Source organism: Cupressus sempervirens, chromosome 7 (assembly GCF_028749045.1).
Source record: "Cupressus sempervirens isolate cs-2001-9-10 chromosome 7, ASM2874904v1, whole genome shotgun sequence".
Taxonomy (NCBI): Eukaryota; Viridiplantae; Streptophyta; class Pinopsida; order Cupressales; family Cupressaceae; genus Cupressus; species Cupressus sempervirens.
Genome location: NC_143124.1, coordinates 473,524,586 through 473,542,367, shown reverse-complemented (window position 1 = coordinate 473,542,367; position 17,782 = coordinate 473,524,586). Strand labels below are relative to the sequence as shown.

The 17,782-nt window shown below is 33.6% G+C and overlaps 1 protein-coding gene across 2 annotated transcripts in view; it reads left to right on the top strand.

The window, feature by feature from the left end:
- The first annotated feature begins 8,583 nt into the window (after positions 1-8,583).
- The window catches only part of LOC149547607 (Prolyl oligopeptidase family protein), a 103,509-nt gene continuing 94,310 nt past the window's right edge, over positions 8,584-17,782 (top strand). The window contains exons 1-6 of one of the 2 annotated variants that reach the window (XM_089791719.1): positions 8,584-9,106; positions 12,293-12,576; positions 12,659-12,853; positions 14,695-15,041; positions 16,713-17,004; positions 17,557-17,715. In XM_089791719.1, the coding sequence (XP_089647845.1) occupies positions 8,767-9,106; positions 12,293-12,576; positions 12,659-12,853; positions 14,695-15,041; positions 16,713-17,004; positions 17,557-17,715 (1,617 nt within the window). In that variant the 5' untranslated portion in view covers positions 8,584-8,766. The remainder of the gene's footprint in view (positions 9,107-12,292; positions 12,577-12,658; positions 12,854-14,694; positions 15,042-16,712; positions 17,005-17,556; positions 17,716-17,782) is intronic. The other variant, XR_016353900.1, reaches the window with a different exon arrangement.

The window sequence follows — 17,782 nt, the reverse complement described above, 5'->3', positions numbered from 1 at the left end:
TGTTGCTTTCTAACCATTGTAGTAGTGATTTCAAATCTCTTAATAGAGTTGGTTTAACAGCCATTTTGTAAATCCTTTAACAAGGTGACAGTTCAGTTGAATTGTTCTAAAGACCTCTAGCAAGGCCACTCCTAACAGGGTGATTAAATCCTTTAATAGGGTCACACCTAATAATGTGTATTGTAACCTTTAACAGAGTTGGCTCCTAACAAGGCTCACTTCAGAAGAGTGAAAAATTGGTGACTAGTTACTTGGTGGTTTTTCCCATATTGGGTTTCCACGTTAAATTTGGTGTCTCTTGTGTTCATTTTATTTAACTTTTCCATGCATATTAATAATTATGAATACTAGATGATCAATAACTAGTTAATCTATCGAGTTACAGTATTCTTACATTTTTTATCGAGTATCAACAGTAAATAAGTATTAAAGACATCTAAGGGATTTGTGAATTGTTTTTAAGTAACTGATTCACCCCACTCTTAGTTACTCCATCAGTAATTGATACTATTATGAGTAGTAGAACAATGAGTAGTTAATAAAAAACACTAGAAAACCAAATAACCTCTGGAGACAAAAGCATTTCAGTTGGCTTCATCATACATGCAACCCCCTTTCATTGGATATTAAAGAAATGGGAGAGAGCTCACAGGTGTTCCTTGTGAGTTTGTTTCAGGTTGTTTCCCCTGTGGATGCATTTTACATCAACAAGGGCTACGAAAGGAATTATCATTGTATATACCAAGCATTGGAAAATGTTGGTGAAAGATAGTTGGGAGACTATGGAATGATTTCTCTGGTCAAACCTAATCTTCCAGAAACCTTTTCTCACTTCATTGACATCATTTTTAGCATAATTTTGTTGACAAACTAATAATTTTGAAACCCTCTCCTATCTTATTCATAATATTTTCTAAGAAAAGTTTGTTGAGAAAATAACAACTAAAATAGGTATTTAGAAGGAACCTATCACATTGACGCCATTTTTTAGCAAAGTCTAGTGAGAAATTAACAATTAAAATGGGTCTTAAATTGGTAATATTAATCAATGTTTAAAATATTTTTAATAACATCCAAGAAAGAAGTGGAAAATATTTGTTTCAATGTAAAACTGATATATAATTTGACTACTCACTAGTTATCTAGAAGTGAAAATGTCTGAATAATGGATGAAATACAAAGATAGAAAAGATAGAATACCTTCAATTCAATTTTGAAGTATGTCACTTAAGTGCACCCGCTCTCTATTTTGTTATTAGATATAGTCTTCTGATCTATTCAACATAGACAATTACATAATAAATTAAAGTCGAATAAATCTAACCCAATATCTATGACGAGTTTTTTTATAGATTGGTTTTTCTAATAAGGTGCATGCATATAAGCATATGTAAATTAAGCTATTTTCAAGTCAGAAGACATTAACGTAAATATACCCAACTTTTCTTCTGCCTACCCAAATCTGTTATTGCTCTATGCATAAGGCAAGGACTCCAGCTCGACATAGCCCTCGTTTGCATCTGTTTCATTACTAAATTTGAAATTGCCATTTATAAAAATGGTTGCTCCTATGGAAAAATAATTCATTTCTCTTATTTCTATGGAGGGCATCTGTACTAAAGTGTTGATGTATGGTAATCTAGTAATATATCTACTTATATTCTTGAGTTGTCTTTGATTGTACATTTAAATTTGTATAATTAGAAGATTTAAAGTTTGGAAGCATCTTGTTTATACCATAAAATAAAAATAATGTCAAAGGCATGTGCATCTCTTAACTAACTCTACTGATGTAATCTCAAAGGGAGCACATCATGTAGTTGAGATCATTCTTGCAAGATTGAGAGAATTGGTTTCTCCAACTAGGTCTACCATGGAGAGAGTGACCTTCTAACTATCTCAATCACTGCATCAGTACTACCATCATCAAAAGTGGAGGAGTTCTAACAACATTACTAAAGATTCCATTTACATGGGAGCTTTAAGTTTGCTAAACCAAGGTTATTCCTACCTTAGGGTTGTTCATTTCACAGCTAACCAGAGCATATTAGAAGCAATACCTGATCAAGGACAAAAGGTGTACATCATTGATTTTGACATCATGAAGGGAATGCAATGGCTACCATTGATGGAAGCTTTGAAAAATGAAAACTACAATATTGTCTATCTCAAAATCAAAGTCCTTAGATGGGAGGATGAGGATGATGACGAGGAGAAGGATAACAAAGGTGGTGATTTATGTTAGCCCAAAGACACAGGAAGAAGATTGTGTCAGCATGAAAGCTTAGTTAGGATCTCATTTTTATTTCAAGAAACCTAATTGGAGAATCTGAAGAAAAGGATAGATTGGAAAAATGATGAGATAATGATAGTGAATTGCATGTGGGGATTGTGAGACATGTTGGAGAGGGGTAGAAAGAAGTTGTTGGAATTCATAGATGGTGTGAGGGATATGAATCCAATAGTTGTGAGAGGGCACAATGGACCAAAGTCCATGGGAGCTGATAAGAAGCTCAACTTTTGAAAGCATTTTTCTGAATGTATGAGGGATATGTGTGCATAGGAAGGCTCTTTTACAGTCCTCATCAACATGTATCTTTTCTAATATGGAAAATTTAGGACTATGTAATAACCTACTTTGATAAAGTTTGGATAGTCATTGCAAGAATGGAGAGGCTCTCTAGAGTCTCCATTTAGGTGTATGTCCTCTAATATGTAAAGTTTAGCCTTATGTAATAGGTCATCTTGATAGACTTTCAAGTCATTGGAAGCACATTTGCATGGGAAGAGAATTTACAATCCCCATCATATGTCTATTTTCTAGCATAGAAATTTTAGCCTTGGTACCAAATAAAAGGAATAAATTGTAGTACTTTAGTAAGAATTGAACCCTAGATAGTAGCACTACTATCAAGTCTAAAACTATAATGATGAGCATATATCTGTTGCAGGGAATGCGAAATATACTCCACCATTGATAAGGGGTTACTAGTCACCATGTTTTTATAACAAATCAAATCTCATCTTGCAATCTGTTGCTTCTTTCATTTGTACTACAACTGTGGATTAGACAACTAATAATTGATAACAACATACAAAGTTATCAAAAAAGTATAAATAAGTAAATTTAGTCACCATATAAAATTGATATAAATCTACCATCACCAATGTGAGCCATGCAAACATGGGATGAAAATTGATACCCATTTTAAAACATTATGCAATCTAAAGGTCTAATGTTTAAGCTTGACAAGATGAGACCCTTGCTGTAACATTCAGATTGCTAATTGTGTATTCAAGTTTTTTGAGTCCATTGAATCAAAAGTTAGAGAAATATATATAAGTTACTCATGATTTAGTCCACATAAGGATAATGACCACTATATTATTTGACAACTCTGCTTTGTATTGGCAATTACACAAATTGAAGGTAATCTATGTAAAGAGCTTGCACTTAATTCACTTTCTTTAGAATTTGATAGCTATAGTACGGAATGAGGTATCGATGGTAGAGGTATGTTTGAAAAAAGGCCATAGTACAAACCATAGATCTCCATGTGTTGGAATATGATGACAGAATACATCTTGGTCTAATCACTCAATGATTATCAATAGTCTATCTCCAAAGATATTAATTCAAAAATTACTGAAGAGAGAACCAAAAACTGTGTTGAATATTTTTTATTTTTATATGACAAATATTATTGATTGATGTTATTCTAATATTTTTCCTAATACCGTTTCTTTTGGTAGCTATCATTTTTTACAAAATATATACTATTTTAGATGGGTGATGGGTTTGTTTATATTGCTACTTATAGAATTTGACGTTGGTCCCAAAATTAGAATCAATGACATCACAACAAGTAGATCGTCCCATGGGTAGGACTAGGAGCCTAACATTCCAAAATCCTGTGAGGTCACTATGGCTTCACATTGATCGTTGTTAAATAAGCTCATAGATTTTTTTTTTTGTATATTTATTTCTTAGAAATTCTCTTATTGAGAAGTCGGCAAAGATGAACTCAATTTTAATAATCCAATTATATGAAGGGGAAAAATAGATATATGCTTGGTTATATAAAGTATGAAAACAAAATTCAGTACGATTCCAAATATAGTATATAAAGAAAATATGTGAAAAAATGATATGTGCATCCCTTGCAAGCACAAAAGTATGTGTGCAAAAACACATCGATTACATTCTAAGAACACCGTAACCCTTATCACATTTTAGATGCACAATTTATGGCTCCAATCTTTTCAAAATATCTTCCTGCAAGCATTAAGTTGGAGCAAAAATCCACCCCCCTAGCCCATCTGTACAACATGCATATTCCATGGCATTCATATATTTATTTAGTATATGATCAGAGGTGTATGGTCCCATGTATATGTATTTTTCTAATATATCTATATTGTACATGTACAATTTTACATGGTGTGCAAGCCTTAAATGAAGAAGGCTTTTCAATACATAGGTAGTTACCAAGGCTCTTTATAAAGTATGATTCTTGTTAGCCTATGTCCAAACACCATTAGGAGATTTGATAGGGAATGAAATATTTATACAACCTTACAAAGGAAAATATGACTGCTGACATGTCTAACTACAACTTCTAACACAATAGGATGAGGAGGACCTATTTTGAAATCTACACAAATGTTGATTTTTGACCAAAATTTCAAATGCAGTAAATAGAATAACATTCAATAGCCATCTACAAATTATTGCTACTACTCCTAGTAGGTTGTAACCTAGCCTAAAGTTGAAGAAACCACCTATGTTCAATGCCATAAAATGATAATCTAAGAAACTCCTACCTATAGATACACTTGACACAACAAATAGAAGAGAAGAAGGATGATGACTGAACACATGCGTAACAATTAATAATTGGAAGTTATCACATCATCGTATGTGTAGAAATATTGGAAACCTAAAATCTATTTTTACCACTGTATACTATGGCTAAAATAGGTAGCATAAAACCAAATATTTGATATTGGACTAGAGATTGCACTTGATAGGATCAATTGTAAGGATATGTTTGAAATAGTTCAAATTATTAATATATTGATCAAATTATTAATGTAAAAGGACATGGTAATTGGTAGCATAACTAACATCCTACCATCCTGTGAATTATGGAAAGAATACTGAGAAATGAATAAGCAACAACAAATAATATAAAGTTATGAAAATAAAGATGATAGAAATTTGGATGCTAAAAGAAACAGGGTTGATATAAAGGAAATATTGAGTTGAATGAGCAATGTTTGATAAAGGAAGGAAATTCTAAGCACCATACTTTTGAATCTAAGCAGAAGATGGAAGAAGGAAAATTAACACAACAAAAACTCCAAATAGAGCAACAGCTACATGAGAAACATTATCAACAATCTTGAGAAATCAATACTCTTTCTATGGAAGATGAAAAATCATCCAAGTTAGACCAATGAATAATTAAGGGATGTATGATATGGAAAGTCTCAGATAAATAGTGAATTGTATTGTTCAGCTAAAAAAGAACATATTAAACTCTTGAAAAATATGGAAAATAAAGTTGGTTGGAAGCTTAAAGCTGATAGAGATTTGGGTACTAAAAGGAAGGATGTTGACATGAAGCATAACATAAAGCTGAATGATGATTGATATTGTACTTTTTATGAAGAGCACAAGCAAGTCTAAAAAGGTTAAACCTGGCAACAACATCAAAACTCTTTACAACTAAGTATAATTCATCACTTTACATTCCATGGGTAGATGAAGATAATTTACTATCAATTTTTAAGAGGCTCATGCCTAAATAAGGGTGGTCAGGAAGTTCAACAAGAGTGGGACTTTATGCGCTCTATGAAATGACCTTTGGGATTTTACAAACTGGCTCTTGGTATTTGATGGGGGAATGGGAGAAGAACCATTCACAAATAAACTAAGCTAAGCAAGGTGATTTTTCAATAGAAAACCTTTGTCCTGAACCTTCTTGGTTAGATAATTTCAACCCTTATTTGGTAGACATAGTGTACCACATACCCTTTATTGTTGACTTAGAGAGGAAAACATATGAAGTCACAAGGACACAAGCTGTAATATTTTGATTCTAGCTATGGGAAGCATTTGTAGGGTTACGAATAAAGGCAAAAACCTCCCAAGGGTTTAAATACTGTCCATATGGAGGACACAATACAAGGAGGCTATCTTTGAGTGGAATCCAAAGAAGAGACACCTAGAGCTATCTCTCTATGCCAAGCATAAATAGCTCCTATAAGGATTTGATGAGAACACAATTACCCTTGTGGTTTATCCTCATGAGAAGTAAGCAATAAAATGATACAACTCATGTCCAATGTTATAGACATCAGGATGATACTGAAAAATAACAAACACATAATAAGATCAATTTCTAAGAGTATAATCTAACTAACTCACACAGGATCTTGCAACCTTGGTTTTAAGAAAAATATCAAAGAAACACAAAAACAAAAATCAAAGAATCCTGCAACCTTGTCTTAAAAAAAGGAAGATTGGAAACAAACACCCTTTAATTATGTTTTGAATGAAAATACCGTGTCTTTCATACACTGCTCAAAAAACCACCAGATGCCATACAAGCCCTAAATAGTTCCTTTCAATCCTTCACATTTTCCTTTTAAAACCTATAGTAGGTGAGTCCTAATCATGTTCAAAACACCATCCTAAAAATTTGTATACATGATTTTGCTGAGAATAGATAGTTAATCTTAAAATTTTCATAATTGTTTTCCTCAACAAAATTTAAAATCATAATCTTCAATCCCTTATTAGTATAAGGAAACTACATAAAATAAGTTAAACATTCACTATATAATAATCAAAGATTCTTCCAGCTTTGTGTTACAATACACAATCTCAAACAGAGACACTTTACTTATGGATTAAATGAAAACCTCTTAAACTTCCATACATCTCTCAAAAAACTAGTAGATACCAGTGACACAAACCCTAAGACAAATTTAAAATAGGCATATGAGTATCCTCAACTATCTCGTTGTGATCCTCAATATTATACTTCAAATATCTATAACGTTTCAGACCCAAATCATGATAAAAACTCCACCCTACAAAACTTTTCACATAATTTTGCTGAGATTAAACAGTTAAGCTTGAAATTTTCACAATCATTTTCCTCAACAAAATTTAAAATCATAGCCCATGATCCTTTATCAGAATGGGGGATCTATATGATTTATGCTCAGAATCGACAAGCAAGAAATGGGATCACACACTTTTACTTCCCTACTCCCAAAATCTACAAATGCTGTCCTATAAATCCATATACCCTATTCTTTCCATAAAAATAGAATGCAAGATCTAAAATGAAAACAAACTAAACGTATAAGACGAAGAAATTGGCATGAGTAAATAGCCGCTGCTGACCACTTTTTTTACCCTTTTTGTTTTAGACACTAAATGGGTAACTTTGATCAATTTAAAAATGAAATTCATTATTGAAAAGATGAGACGTATGAAAGTTGTAGCCAAAGTAAAACCCTAAAATACATTGTAGGAATGGATGAATTACAGACATGAGAAAACAAATTACCTTCAGTATAATTTGTGCTTCTGGATTTGATTGTGATGCTAAAAAAATTTGACACAATCAAATCCAGAAGCACAAATTATACTCCAATGGATTGTGGAAATCTAATAAGATTGAAATTACCTTCAATTGAACGCCTATACAGTTTGAGTGGCTCCAAAAGCTTCAAGCATTTCTTTTTACTATCCAATGTTCCCTTTGCTTTGCTATCAGTATTGTCTATGGCCTTTTCACCTGTAAAATATACAACGTGTTGGTTGATATAGAGTTTGAAAATTACATATGATAAACAAAAATCGAAAACTCTTGAACTTGACGGTTTGAACAATACAAAACATAAGCCAATTACCTATACCAAGAGAAAATTTGTAGGAAAGAAAATTTTAAAAAGGACAAGGCGAATTGGAAAATCTATACCAAACCAATGTCTCGGCTTCTGACTCCCACAAATGCAAATGCCCTAGTTTTCAGACAAGACGATAGCGAAAGCTTAGAGAGTCCAAAGATCTCCACCCTCTACTCTCGAAATTACGAAGGCAAATTAAACACAGTTGCACTATTTTATTCTCGCCTTTAACATTGCATTTACCTACAACTTTTATTGCAATATTTATTATTAATAATAACAACACTAAATATCTAAGCGTGTAAGTTGCCAACTGGCTCCTCGAAATGTGCTCACTCCTTTTTTTTATTTGATTTATTTATTGATTATTTTAAACAGAAACTAGAATAATAATAATAAAACCACTAGGAAAATGACAGCCCATTAATAGAAAAGTAGGGAAATTTCAATAAAACCGAAATTAAAGACATTAAAATAGTATAAACCATATGATAATTTTATTTTCTCTATGGTCGGAGAAGTGTGAAAGCAGCGTTAATGATTTTTATTTGATATGAAAAATAATAAAATGTGACACTCATTGTTAAACTTCTACTATGAATAAATTCTCCCTAACAAAGTTTTAATAAGACTACAAATATCCTCTATCAAACCACGTCCAATTGTTCTAAGTTTAGTCTCATTGACTATTTTAGTCTATTAAACGCGATTAAAATTGCTATCCATTTTTTTTGTGCTTTTTAAAAGTAAAAAACGGTTGTGTTCCTTCCTCTGGATTTTGTTTTCTCAACGGGTCTACCGGGCGGACGGGGCCTCCAATGAATCGGATTAATAACAATGGGAATCATCGTCCGTCAATATTTCCTCTTCAAATTTAATGCCTATACCGTGGGACATACGCGAGTGAGGGCATATAATCTGCGTCCCCCTTTAACAACCAATAGAGGCACAAAAGATAGAGCAAAATTTGAGATTCGTCGGGTGCGAAGGAGCAGCTTCACAGTAAACATGGCTACAATCTCAGCTCCTGTTGCAGAGAAAACAAAACACACAATGGAGTTATTCGGAGATGTTCGAAATGATGACTATTATTGGCTTCGAGATGATACCAGATCGAATCCCAAGGTCCTTGCTCATCTTCAGCAGGAGAATGATTACACCAATGCAGTCATGTCTGGTAATAACATGCATTTCAATTATTTAATGGTGAGGTCATGGTTTGTAAAGGTTGTCTTTTGTTTGGTAAGTCCCAGGGAAGAAAATGGGTTGCCTTGTGAGTGCCTTATTTGAGATTGTTGCTTGCCTTTGAAAGTTTTTCCGTTTCTCCAGGCTAATGTGAGGTAGTTTTAAAGATTTCGTTTGTCCTGATATTAAACATGGGCCGTCTTCTAAAAGCTCTCTCATGATAACGTTTTTAGGTGAAGTTATGAATGGATTCACTTAAGTTAATGATATAATCAATCTTATAAATATTAATTAACAGAGTTAATTTTTTAAAATAAATTCATTAAATAAACCTAAATCATTAAATTAGGAGAGATCTTTTTATTTTCAGATTTCATGGAATCGTTTCAGAAGTTAATTTTTTGTGTAGAGATTCAATGGGAAGATATATTTTTAAATGATAAACTAGAATAATGTACAAGAAAATAGGAGTCCCTATATTGTAGATACAGATTTTAATGGTGTATCATTGAGAGTGGTGTTCAAAGTTTTCTCTGCAGACTTCCTCAAATTTTGCAGTCAGTTATATTTTTGTAATTTTACCAGGTATCTCTATAATTCCATTTTTTATGAAAGTCTCCTTAACCCAAAACACCAATTTGATTAGTAAATTTATAAAGTGAAAAATTCAATTTAATCTTATAATTGTATTTATTTTTTAAATTTATAAAATTGTTCTGAGAATAAAAGTAGGAAGCCATACCCCTAATCTTTTCATATCTTTTTCAAATCATATCAATGTGATTATATTTTTTTTTGTCAATTATATAACTTCGAGCATTTTGCAAACTTTGGAGAGCCTTTAACTATCTCAAACTGACAGAACTTCTTGAACCTTGTTGCCATGGATTGCATTAGGTGGTCTATAATCAATACACTAAAACCAGTTCACATGTTTGCTAAGGTTATCGATTGGCTTTTAGCAGTGCAATAAAGATTAGTAAATATAAGCTATGTCGACAAACGCAATAAATGTGAGATCATAACCTCACATGTTTGCTAGATTCAAAGGCTACCAACTACTACATCTAACCAGTAAGACTATATTGCCATACAATAGCAATAATTCAATGCAAGAATAGCTATGTCTTATAATTGATAGAGACCTTTTATTTATATAACACCTATGTTAAGTTTTGCTGATCTCATCCTACATAGCCATGGGATTTCCAATGCACATGCTAAAAGATTCAAACAAGGAGTTGAAGTGCTTTGCATATATCAGATACTCGATGCATTGAGGTATTTTAATACCATTGATGTCAATGTCTATTTAAAAATTATCATTTAAAAAATGCTTTAATTTCTTACGCTACAGAATAACAACATATGGACTGTTTCTCACCTGGTTGGAGAGATATTTAAAACAAATCTTTGAGATACATTTGATCCATATTTTCTTGCATTTGCCTCTCCATGCAGAATCTGTCTATATGATGTGGTGTAATGTCACTTTCTGAGATTATCATATATATTGTCCAAAATTTACAGATCCAAAAGAAACAAGGAGCAAAATATATTTAGAGACATACTTCTCACTCCAGAATAAGATGAGATAAGCTTGCTTTGGAAACCTGCAATCAAATTGGATAATAATAATATAATCATAATACATGCAATACATCTATTTTTAGGGTCACGTCATATTTACATATTGATCTACACAACAAAATCTCCATGATTACATGGAATCTCAACCAAAACAAGGGCGGTGTTGGGAGACATGATGAGGTGCCCCAGGTATCCTCTACCCTAGGCCCGACATCAGGACCTTATCCTCTGTGGCCTCATGTGGTCCTTAACCATCATGAGTTGGCATACCTAGTAAAGGTTTTATACTGACCTCCTCCATCATATCAACCCATTCTCTTATGATTGAATATCCCTTTCTTATTTACTTCAATAATTGATCCATGTAGGGATAGTAGGGGAGTTGCAATAGGGTGACTTTGGCCCTCAACCCTAGGTCTTACGGAGCCTCATCCTACTTGGCCTCATATGGTCCATAACCATCATTATGAGGTGGGTTCATGTGGTCCTTAACTGTCATCATTAGGTGGCACACCTAGTGGGAATCTCATTGGTCCCCCTCCTTGACTCCATTCCAGGGTTACATTGGGAGAAGTATGAGGTGTCCCAAGTATCCTCTACCCTAGGCCCAACAGTAGGACCATTAACTGTTTCTGATTTCTGCCATAGTTATTTGTAGAGATCACTTTCTCTTATATTATGATGATCACTGCTTCTTGCCATGATCACTGTTTCTGATTTTGGTTAATCTTTGTTATGTCCGCTCATACCCTTTAGAATTTTCTTCCATTTCCCCTCCATGCAGAATCTGTTCTAGACTGCTATAGATCTGCTCTTATTTGTCATGTAGGTCTTCTATCATCTCTTAGATCTGCTTATATCAATGCTAACGAATAGATAGATATTCCTTATACCTTTCAAGTTTGTTGATCTCCCTTTTATATCTTCAATAGTGGGGATTCACACTTCTTCGTGATGGCCACCTGCTGCAGTGGTCACAACCTTTCACCATTTTTACCCTTTGAAATACCCTTCATAGTTGTGACTTTGATTGAGTCAGAAACCTTCATAATCACCACCCTTTGGAAGAGTAGAGTCACGGCACTTCATAATTACCACCCTTTGGAAGAGTAGAGTCACGACACTTCATAATTACCACCCTTTGGAAGAGTAGAGTCACAACCTTCCATAATAACCACCCTTTAGAACAGTCACAACCCTTCACAACCTTTGTCTTTTGGGAATCATTTCCTTATTTTCTTTTTGTCTTTTGAGAGAATCATTGTCTTATAAACTGAATTTTAAATTTTCTTATATTAATTTTATTATTTTATATTTTTTACTTTATTTATTTATTTATCTTTCATATTTTAAACTTATTATTTATTATTAATCCTATTTCAATTATAGGACATTACATATGGCTGGGAGATGTGCAAAAGTTAATATAGAAGTTTGCAAATAAATAGAAAAGCAACATGACACTGGTTGTGTTTTATGCTGCCTGAACTTTGGCTATATACTAGTGATTCTCTCCAACTGTGACAGGTAGTCCTTTGTTTATAATGCTGTAACTCAAGACACACTCTTTCTTTTTGGACTGCTGCAGATACGAAACAATTGCAAGAGGACCTTTACAAAGAGTTACGAGGCCGAATCCAAGAATCTGATACTACTGCTCCTCTTCGCAAAGGATCTTACTTTTACTATGAGAAAACACTGGAGGGAAAGCAGTATACACAATATTGCAGAAGGTACATTGTTGAGGGTGAAAGGCCTTACTCTGTTGATGAAATAATGGAGATGGGACCTAATGAACCAGTGGAGGAGGTTCTACTTGATGAAAATGTGAAGGCTGAAAAACATGAATTTTATAATGTTGGAGCATTCAAGGTACATTTTGTGCACATGATTATCTATTCTTTTATATAAGGAAGGTATGTTGACATTCACCCCAATTCTGATGTGTTTGTAGATGAGCCCCAATCATAAGTTGATTGCATATGCAGAGGACATCAAAGGGGATGAAATATATACTGTATATGTCATTGATGCAGAAACCAAAGAGTTCATTGGCAAACCTTTAACAGGAATTACCGACTACCTGGAATGGGCTGATAATGAGACCCTTGTGTACATTACTATGGATAATATACATCGTAATGATAAGGTTTGCATCCCTTCTTTTTTTAACATTTGAGTTTTATTTGAATATATGATGCATGAAAGCTATGGAAGATGCCAATGTTAAACATTAGTTTAAAAAACACTTGCAGTAAGATTTACAAAACCGCACAGAGGACAAGTTGTGGAAACCTGATTTTTCTTCCTCTCTGTTCTCCAAGAGAAGCCAAATGAGTTTCAGGATTTTAGTAGCAATCAGAAAGTAACTAGACATGTTTTTAGCCTGTTATAAAAACTAATGTTGGTATTCTAGCTGAATGGGCTTATTGTCTTACCTTTGGATGTTTGATGTCCTCTATTTTCCACATCTAGTTTCTCATTGGCATGTCTGCATATCCATACTTTTAGATACTAGAAGTTTATTTACAGCTAAACAATTGACAAACCACATTGCTGAAAGGAAGATACACTAAGAACCAGGATGCCTTTCATCAAAAGTTAGATGACAAACAATTATAGGCATACATATGATGAAGGTTCATAAGCACATGGCTTGGGAAGGAAAAATCGTTGACTTGCATTATTATAAATCTCTATACCTGCCTCAAACAAACAAGAAAGTATATAGTGCATAACTGAATATAGATTGTGGATGATGACTGGAAGCTTAAGCTGGCTTGAGAGTAAAAATTTGAAATCATTTCAATTGATGTTGGAACTTGGATGATATTCAGTTGTAGAGAGTTCTTGAAGGAAGAGTTTAGCAACAAAATACAATGTAGCAAGATATAGTGAGTTTCAGATGTTGCGGTACAATACACATGTATGCTTAGATGTGCCGAAGCTGTGGACATGATCAAAGTGACGTGGAAAATAATTGACGACCACATTTAGAAAATATTTTTGCTGAAAGTAAGTTTGCAAACTGAAATATCCCAAACTTGTATACTTTCTCAAATTTGATTTGGGTATTCAAATCTTGACATGTTTTGCTTCATTTTATTGCAAAATAACAACATGCAAGGAAACAGTATAGATTCCCAAGAAAATAATCAATTACAAACACAAATCTATTGATAATGATTCAGATATAAAATATGCATGGTGGTTACATCAAATATACAGCTATTCCAATGCTAGAAAATGCATAAATTTTCCACCAAAACCTGTTTAAAACAATAAAAATCTGCTCAATGATGAACCCAGAGTGAGTCCGCCTCTCAAGTAGTGTTGGGTTTCCACCCAACCTACGAATATCCAAGGGTTTCCGTCCTCACATATCACTGCTACTATCAAACCAGCAACAATGGACAATTATCAAGTAACAAATTAACATCTCATAATAGATTGAGACTTCAAACCCCTGTAATTTCCCTTGTTAGGCTTAGATTTAGTCAGTACCAGTTTAACCCAATTCTAATATTTATGTCCAAGCCCAATGGGTAAAGATACAATAATTTAATCAAGTAAAAAGGATTATTCTTTCATTTAATACAACTAAGTTATTTATGTATATTTATGGACATTTATAGTGATGTTATTACTAATCAAACTTGCTGAAGGAAGGATTAGGTGTATAACCAAGGTGCCCAGAGACCAATTGCAACGGGCTTCCTCAAACTTTACAGATTCAAGCCCTTGCTCCATCTTGGGACTATGTCTGCAAGGCGCTTAGGGTTGCTAATGCCTACCCTATCTTGTGACTGTAGCCATTGCTTGGATTTAGACAAAGAAAAAATCGTCTGATATTCTTTTATTTGCCTCTAATTAGTGGATTTAGTATACTTGATGCTATTTGTGTCAAATTTGGTTTTAATGTCTGTTATATATACAGTTGCTTCTCTAGGTAGTTTAAATAGGTTAATAATACAAGATGTTATTTCTCAGGTATGGAGGCATATTTTGGGTTCAGATCAGTCCGATGATTCTTGCCTCTATCATGAAAAGGATGATGAGTTCTCTTTAGAGCTTACTGCATCAGAAAGCAAGCAATACCTTTTTGTTCTGTCAGGAAGTAAAACTACACAGTTTGTGTTATTTCTAAATGTTTCAGATGCACGGAAGGAACTAAAATACCTAACACAGCGCGTTGAGGGAGTTGATATAGATCCAACTCATCGAGGAAATCATTTTTTCCTTAGAAGGAGAAGTGATGAGATTTTCAACTCTGAGTTACTTGTTTGCCCTGTAGATGACGTTAGTGCTACAACAGTGCTCATACCTCACAGGCCAAGGTAAAGTTCAGTTTTACATTTTAATGTTTTCAGCTAGATTATTTAATTCTTAGTTCTGTGCCCAAGAGTGCTTGATTCGATATTCTCGAGGATTATCTATAAATGAACTTGTCATTTTGTAATAAATGACAGTTTTGTTTTGTCAAAAATTCCTGAGCGTCAGTTTTCAAAGAGTGGCTGACCTAATAACATGTATATATTATTCCCATCTTGTTGATGCACAGTTTAGCCTGGGTCTGTCTTGCAATTTCCTCTAGGTGTCTGAGAATCCGTCTTTCAATGTTTGCAGAAGTAGTCACAAATAAATAAATATTTTCCATGGAAAGATATTTTTTTCTATAAGTATGCTCATAGAAAATTTGCTTGCCATGTCATATCAAACTTATTATTTTTATTTTTGTGTTATCCAGTTTTTTTGCATTAAACACATGTTGAACATACACATTTTTCTGACCTTTTTAGAGTTGAAAGAAGAATTACAATCATCCATAGGCTGGGATATGTGTAGTTCTATATAATAACCTTTATTGAATGAGGTATTTAGATTGCAATTTAATAATGAGGATTCAAAAAGCATTCTTGAAAGAATATTTAAACTCAAAGCCCATGAGAATCTCCTAGTGAAATAGGCACCTTTCCTGTTGAGGCCATTGACATGATGTGCCTCCAATGTTGTCTTGTACAAGAGTAAGAAACCTTGGATGAAACAAAACTTCAAGTGGATGAACTAATTGCATCCCCCTAAGCGTGTGTCCAAATAATAACAAGGTAATGAAGGCTTTTGTTATGGACAAATTTTGCAAGGTTACTTGAGGATGCTGGAGAAAGAGGAATATGTATCTTCTTGAGTTTCACCACACATATAATCAACAACAGAAGGTGTATATAGGGACAAATACCCCTTGGAGGGATAAACTCTTATTGACCGATGCAGACCTAGCTCACATTTAAAGAAGAATGGGTGGAAAGAGTTTGCATCTTTAACTTGGCTGGGATAATTGAGTTAGAAGAGCACTTTATTGTAGAATTTGAACCCTACAGGGACATTCTGGACAAATAGGAAAATACATTAATTGTTGCTTCATTGCAGGATTTGCTTGAAATGAAGGTTGGGAAAATAGGGGAAATAGTCAGCTAGCTTATTAGCAGAAGGTCAACAAATCAGAAGGATAAAAAGGCAGGGTCTGCTGTCCCATAAGCCATTGTTAGCCATGTGGATGGAAAAATCCTTTTATAATATTCTATTTGATAATACAAACCATATTTAGTTATCTTTTGTTTTTCTTAAAAGACAATGCAGATTATTTTGCATAAGTTCATTTTCTTACATGGAAATACGCAGTCATAAAAAATAGCTTTTCTTTCTACACCCTTCGACTACAGATTTCTTTCAGCCGAGGAAGGATTTGTAGTCCTCCCCTCATTGCTTCTTGTTTTGCATTTTACTGGCCACCGTTTGGTGTTCCTATTGCTTGTTGTCTCCCTGTTTGTAGCTTTCGGTCCCTTGGACCCTTTTAGTGGTCTCTTGTTGGACATCAATAAATTTATCTTGTCTTATCTTATTTTGTCTACATCTTTCTACACTGGGATGTAATTACTTAGTAAAAATTCTAAAGAAGTAATTCCTTTGAATGAGGTCAGAGCACTCATGAATAATTGTTGCTCCTGCAGAATAAAGTTGACGGAGGTGCAGGCATTTAAAGATCACCTTGTAGTGTATGAGCGTGATAATGGTCTGGTTAGAGTAACTGTTTATCATCTTCCACCTACAGGGGAGGCTATTACAAAACTTTATGGTGGGCAGGATATTGAGTTTATAGAACCAATATATTATGTCTCATCTATGGAATCACTGTTCAATTCTCATGTACTACGATATAAGTATAGCTCATTCCGCACACCTCAATCTGTTTACGACTATGATATGAACACTGGAAAGTCAGTTTTGAAGAAGGTTCATCCGGTATGGGATTTATCTCTCGTTTTTTTGGTAATTGATGATATTTATTGTTCATTTTTTTTATCCTTTTAATTAATTCGAAATCCCTTATCTTGAGTTTGAATTAATATTGTTTCTTAAAGATATCTTCATTTTAAAATATAGAATTTTGATTTACCATCTGAATAGGTAAACTCTTTATACATAAATTACTCAAAATAACACTCACAGATAAAAAAATATTCAAGTTATTTACGGACTGGTGCATGTTTCCAAATGGAAAACCATTAATGACGCATGCAGGATTAACTTGGAGTATCAGATTCTTATATTCTGTGTAGAAAGCCCAAAACAAGATCTGTTAGAGAAAGACGCAAGTTTAGTTTGCACCATATTACCACCTTACATCCACCCTTTAAAACATAAGAAAATTCTAAGAGATTATGACAGTTTAAGATATAGTTTTTTGGCCAACTGTAAAGGTATATTACATTTTGAAATGCAAGCTAATATGACTTGCATTTCATGTTCCTTTATTTCTAATGAATTGATTATTTCAATACTTCTATTTTATAGGTCTTGGGAGGATTTGACAAGGAGAAATATGAAACTGTTAGAGAATGGGCAGAAGTTTCTGATGGGACAAAAGTGCCAATTTCTATCCTATATAGAAGAGATTTAGTAAAATTAGATGGCACAGATCCTCTTCTTCTCTATGGATATGGCTCATATGAGGTATGATTGCTTTGTAATAATGTGATATTAGATCCACATGAATGTCTAAATTAATCCACAGAATGCA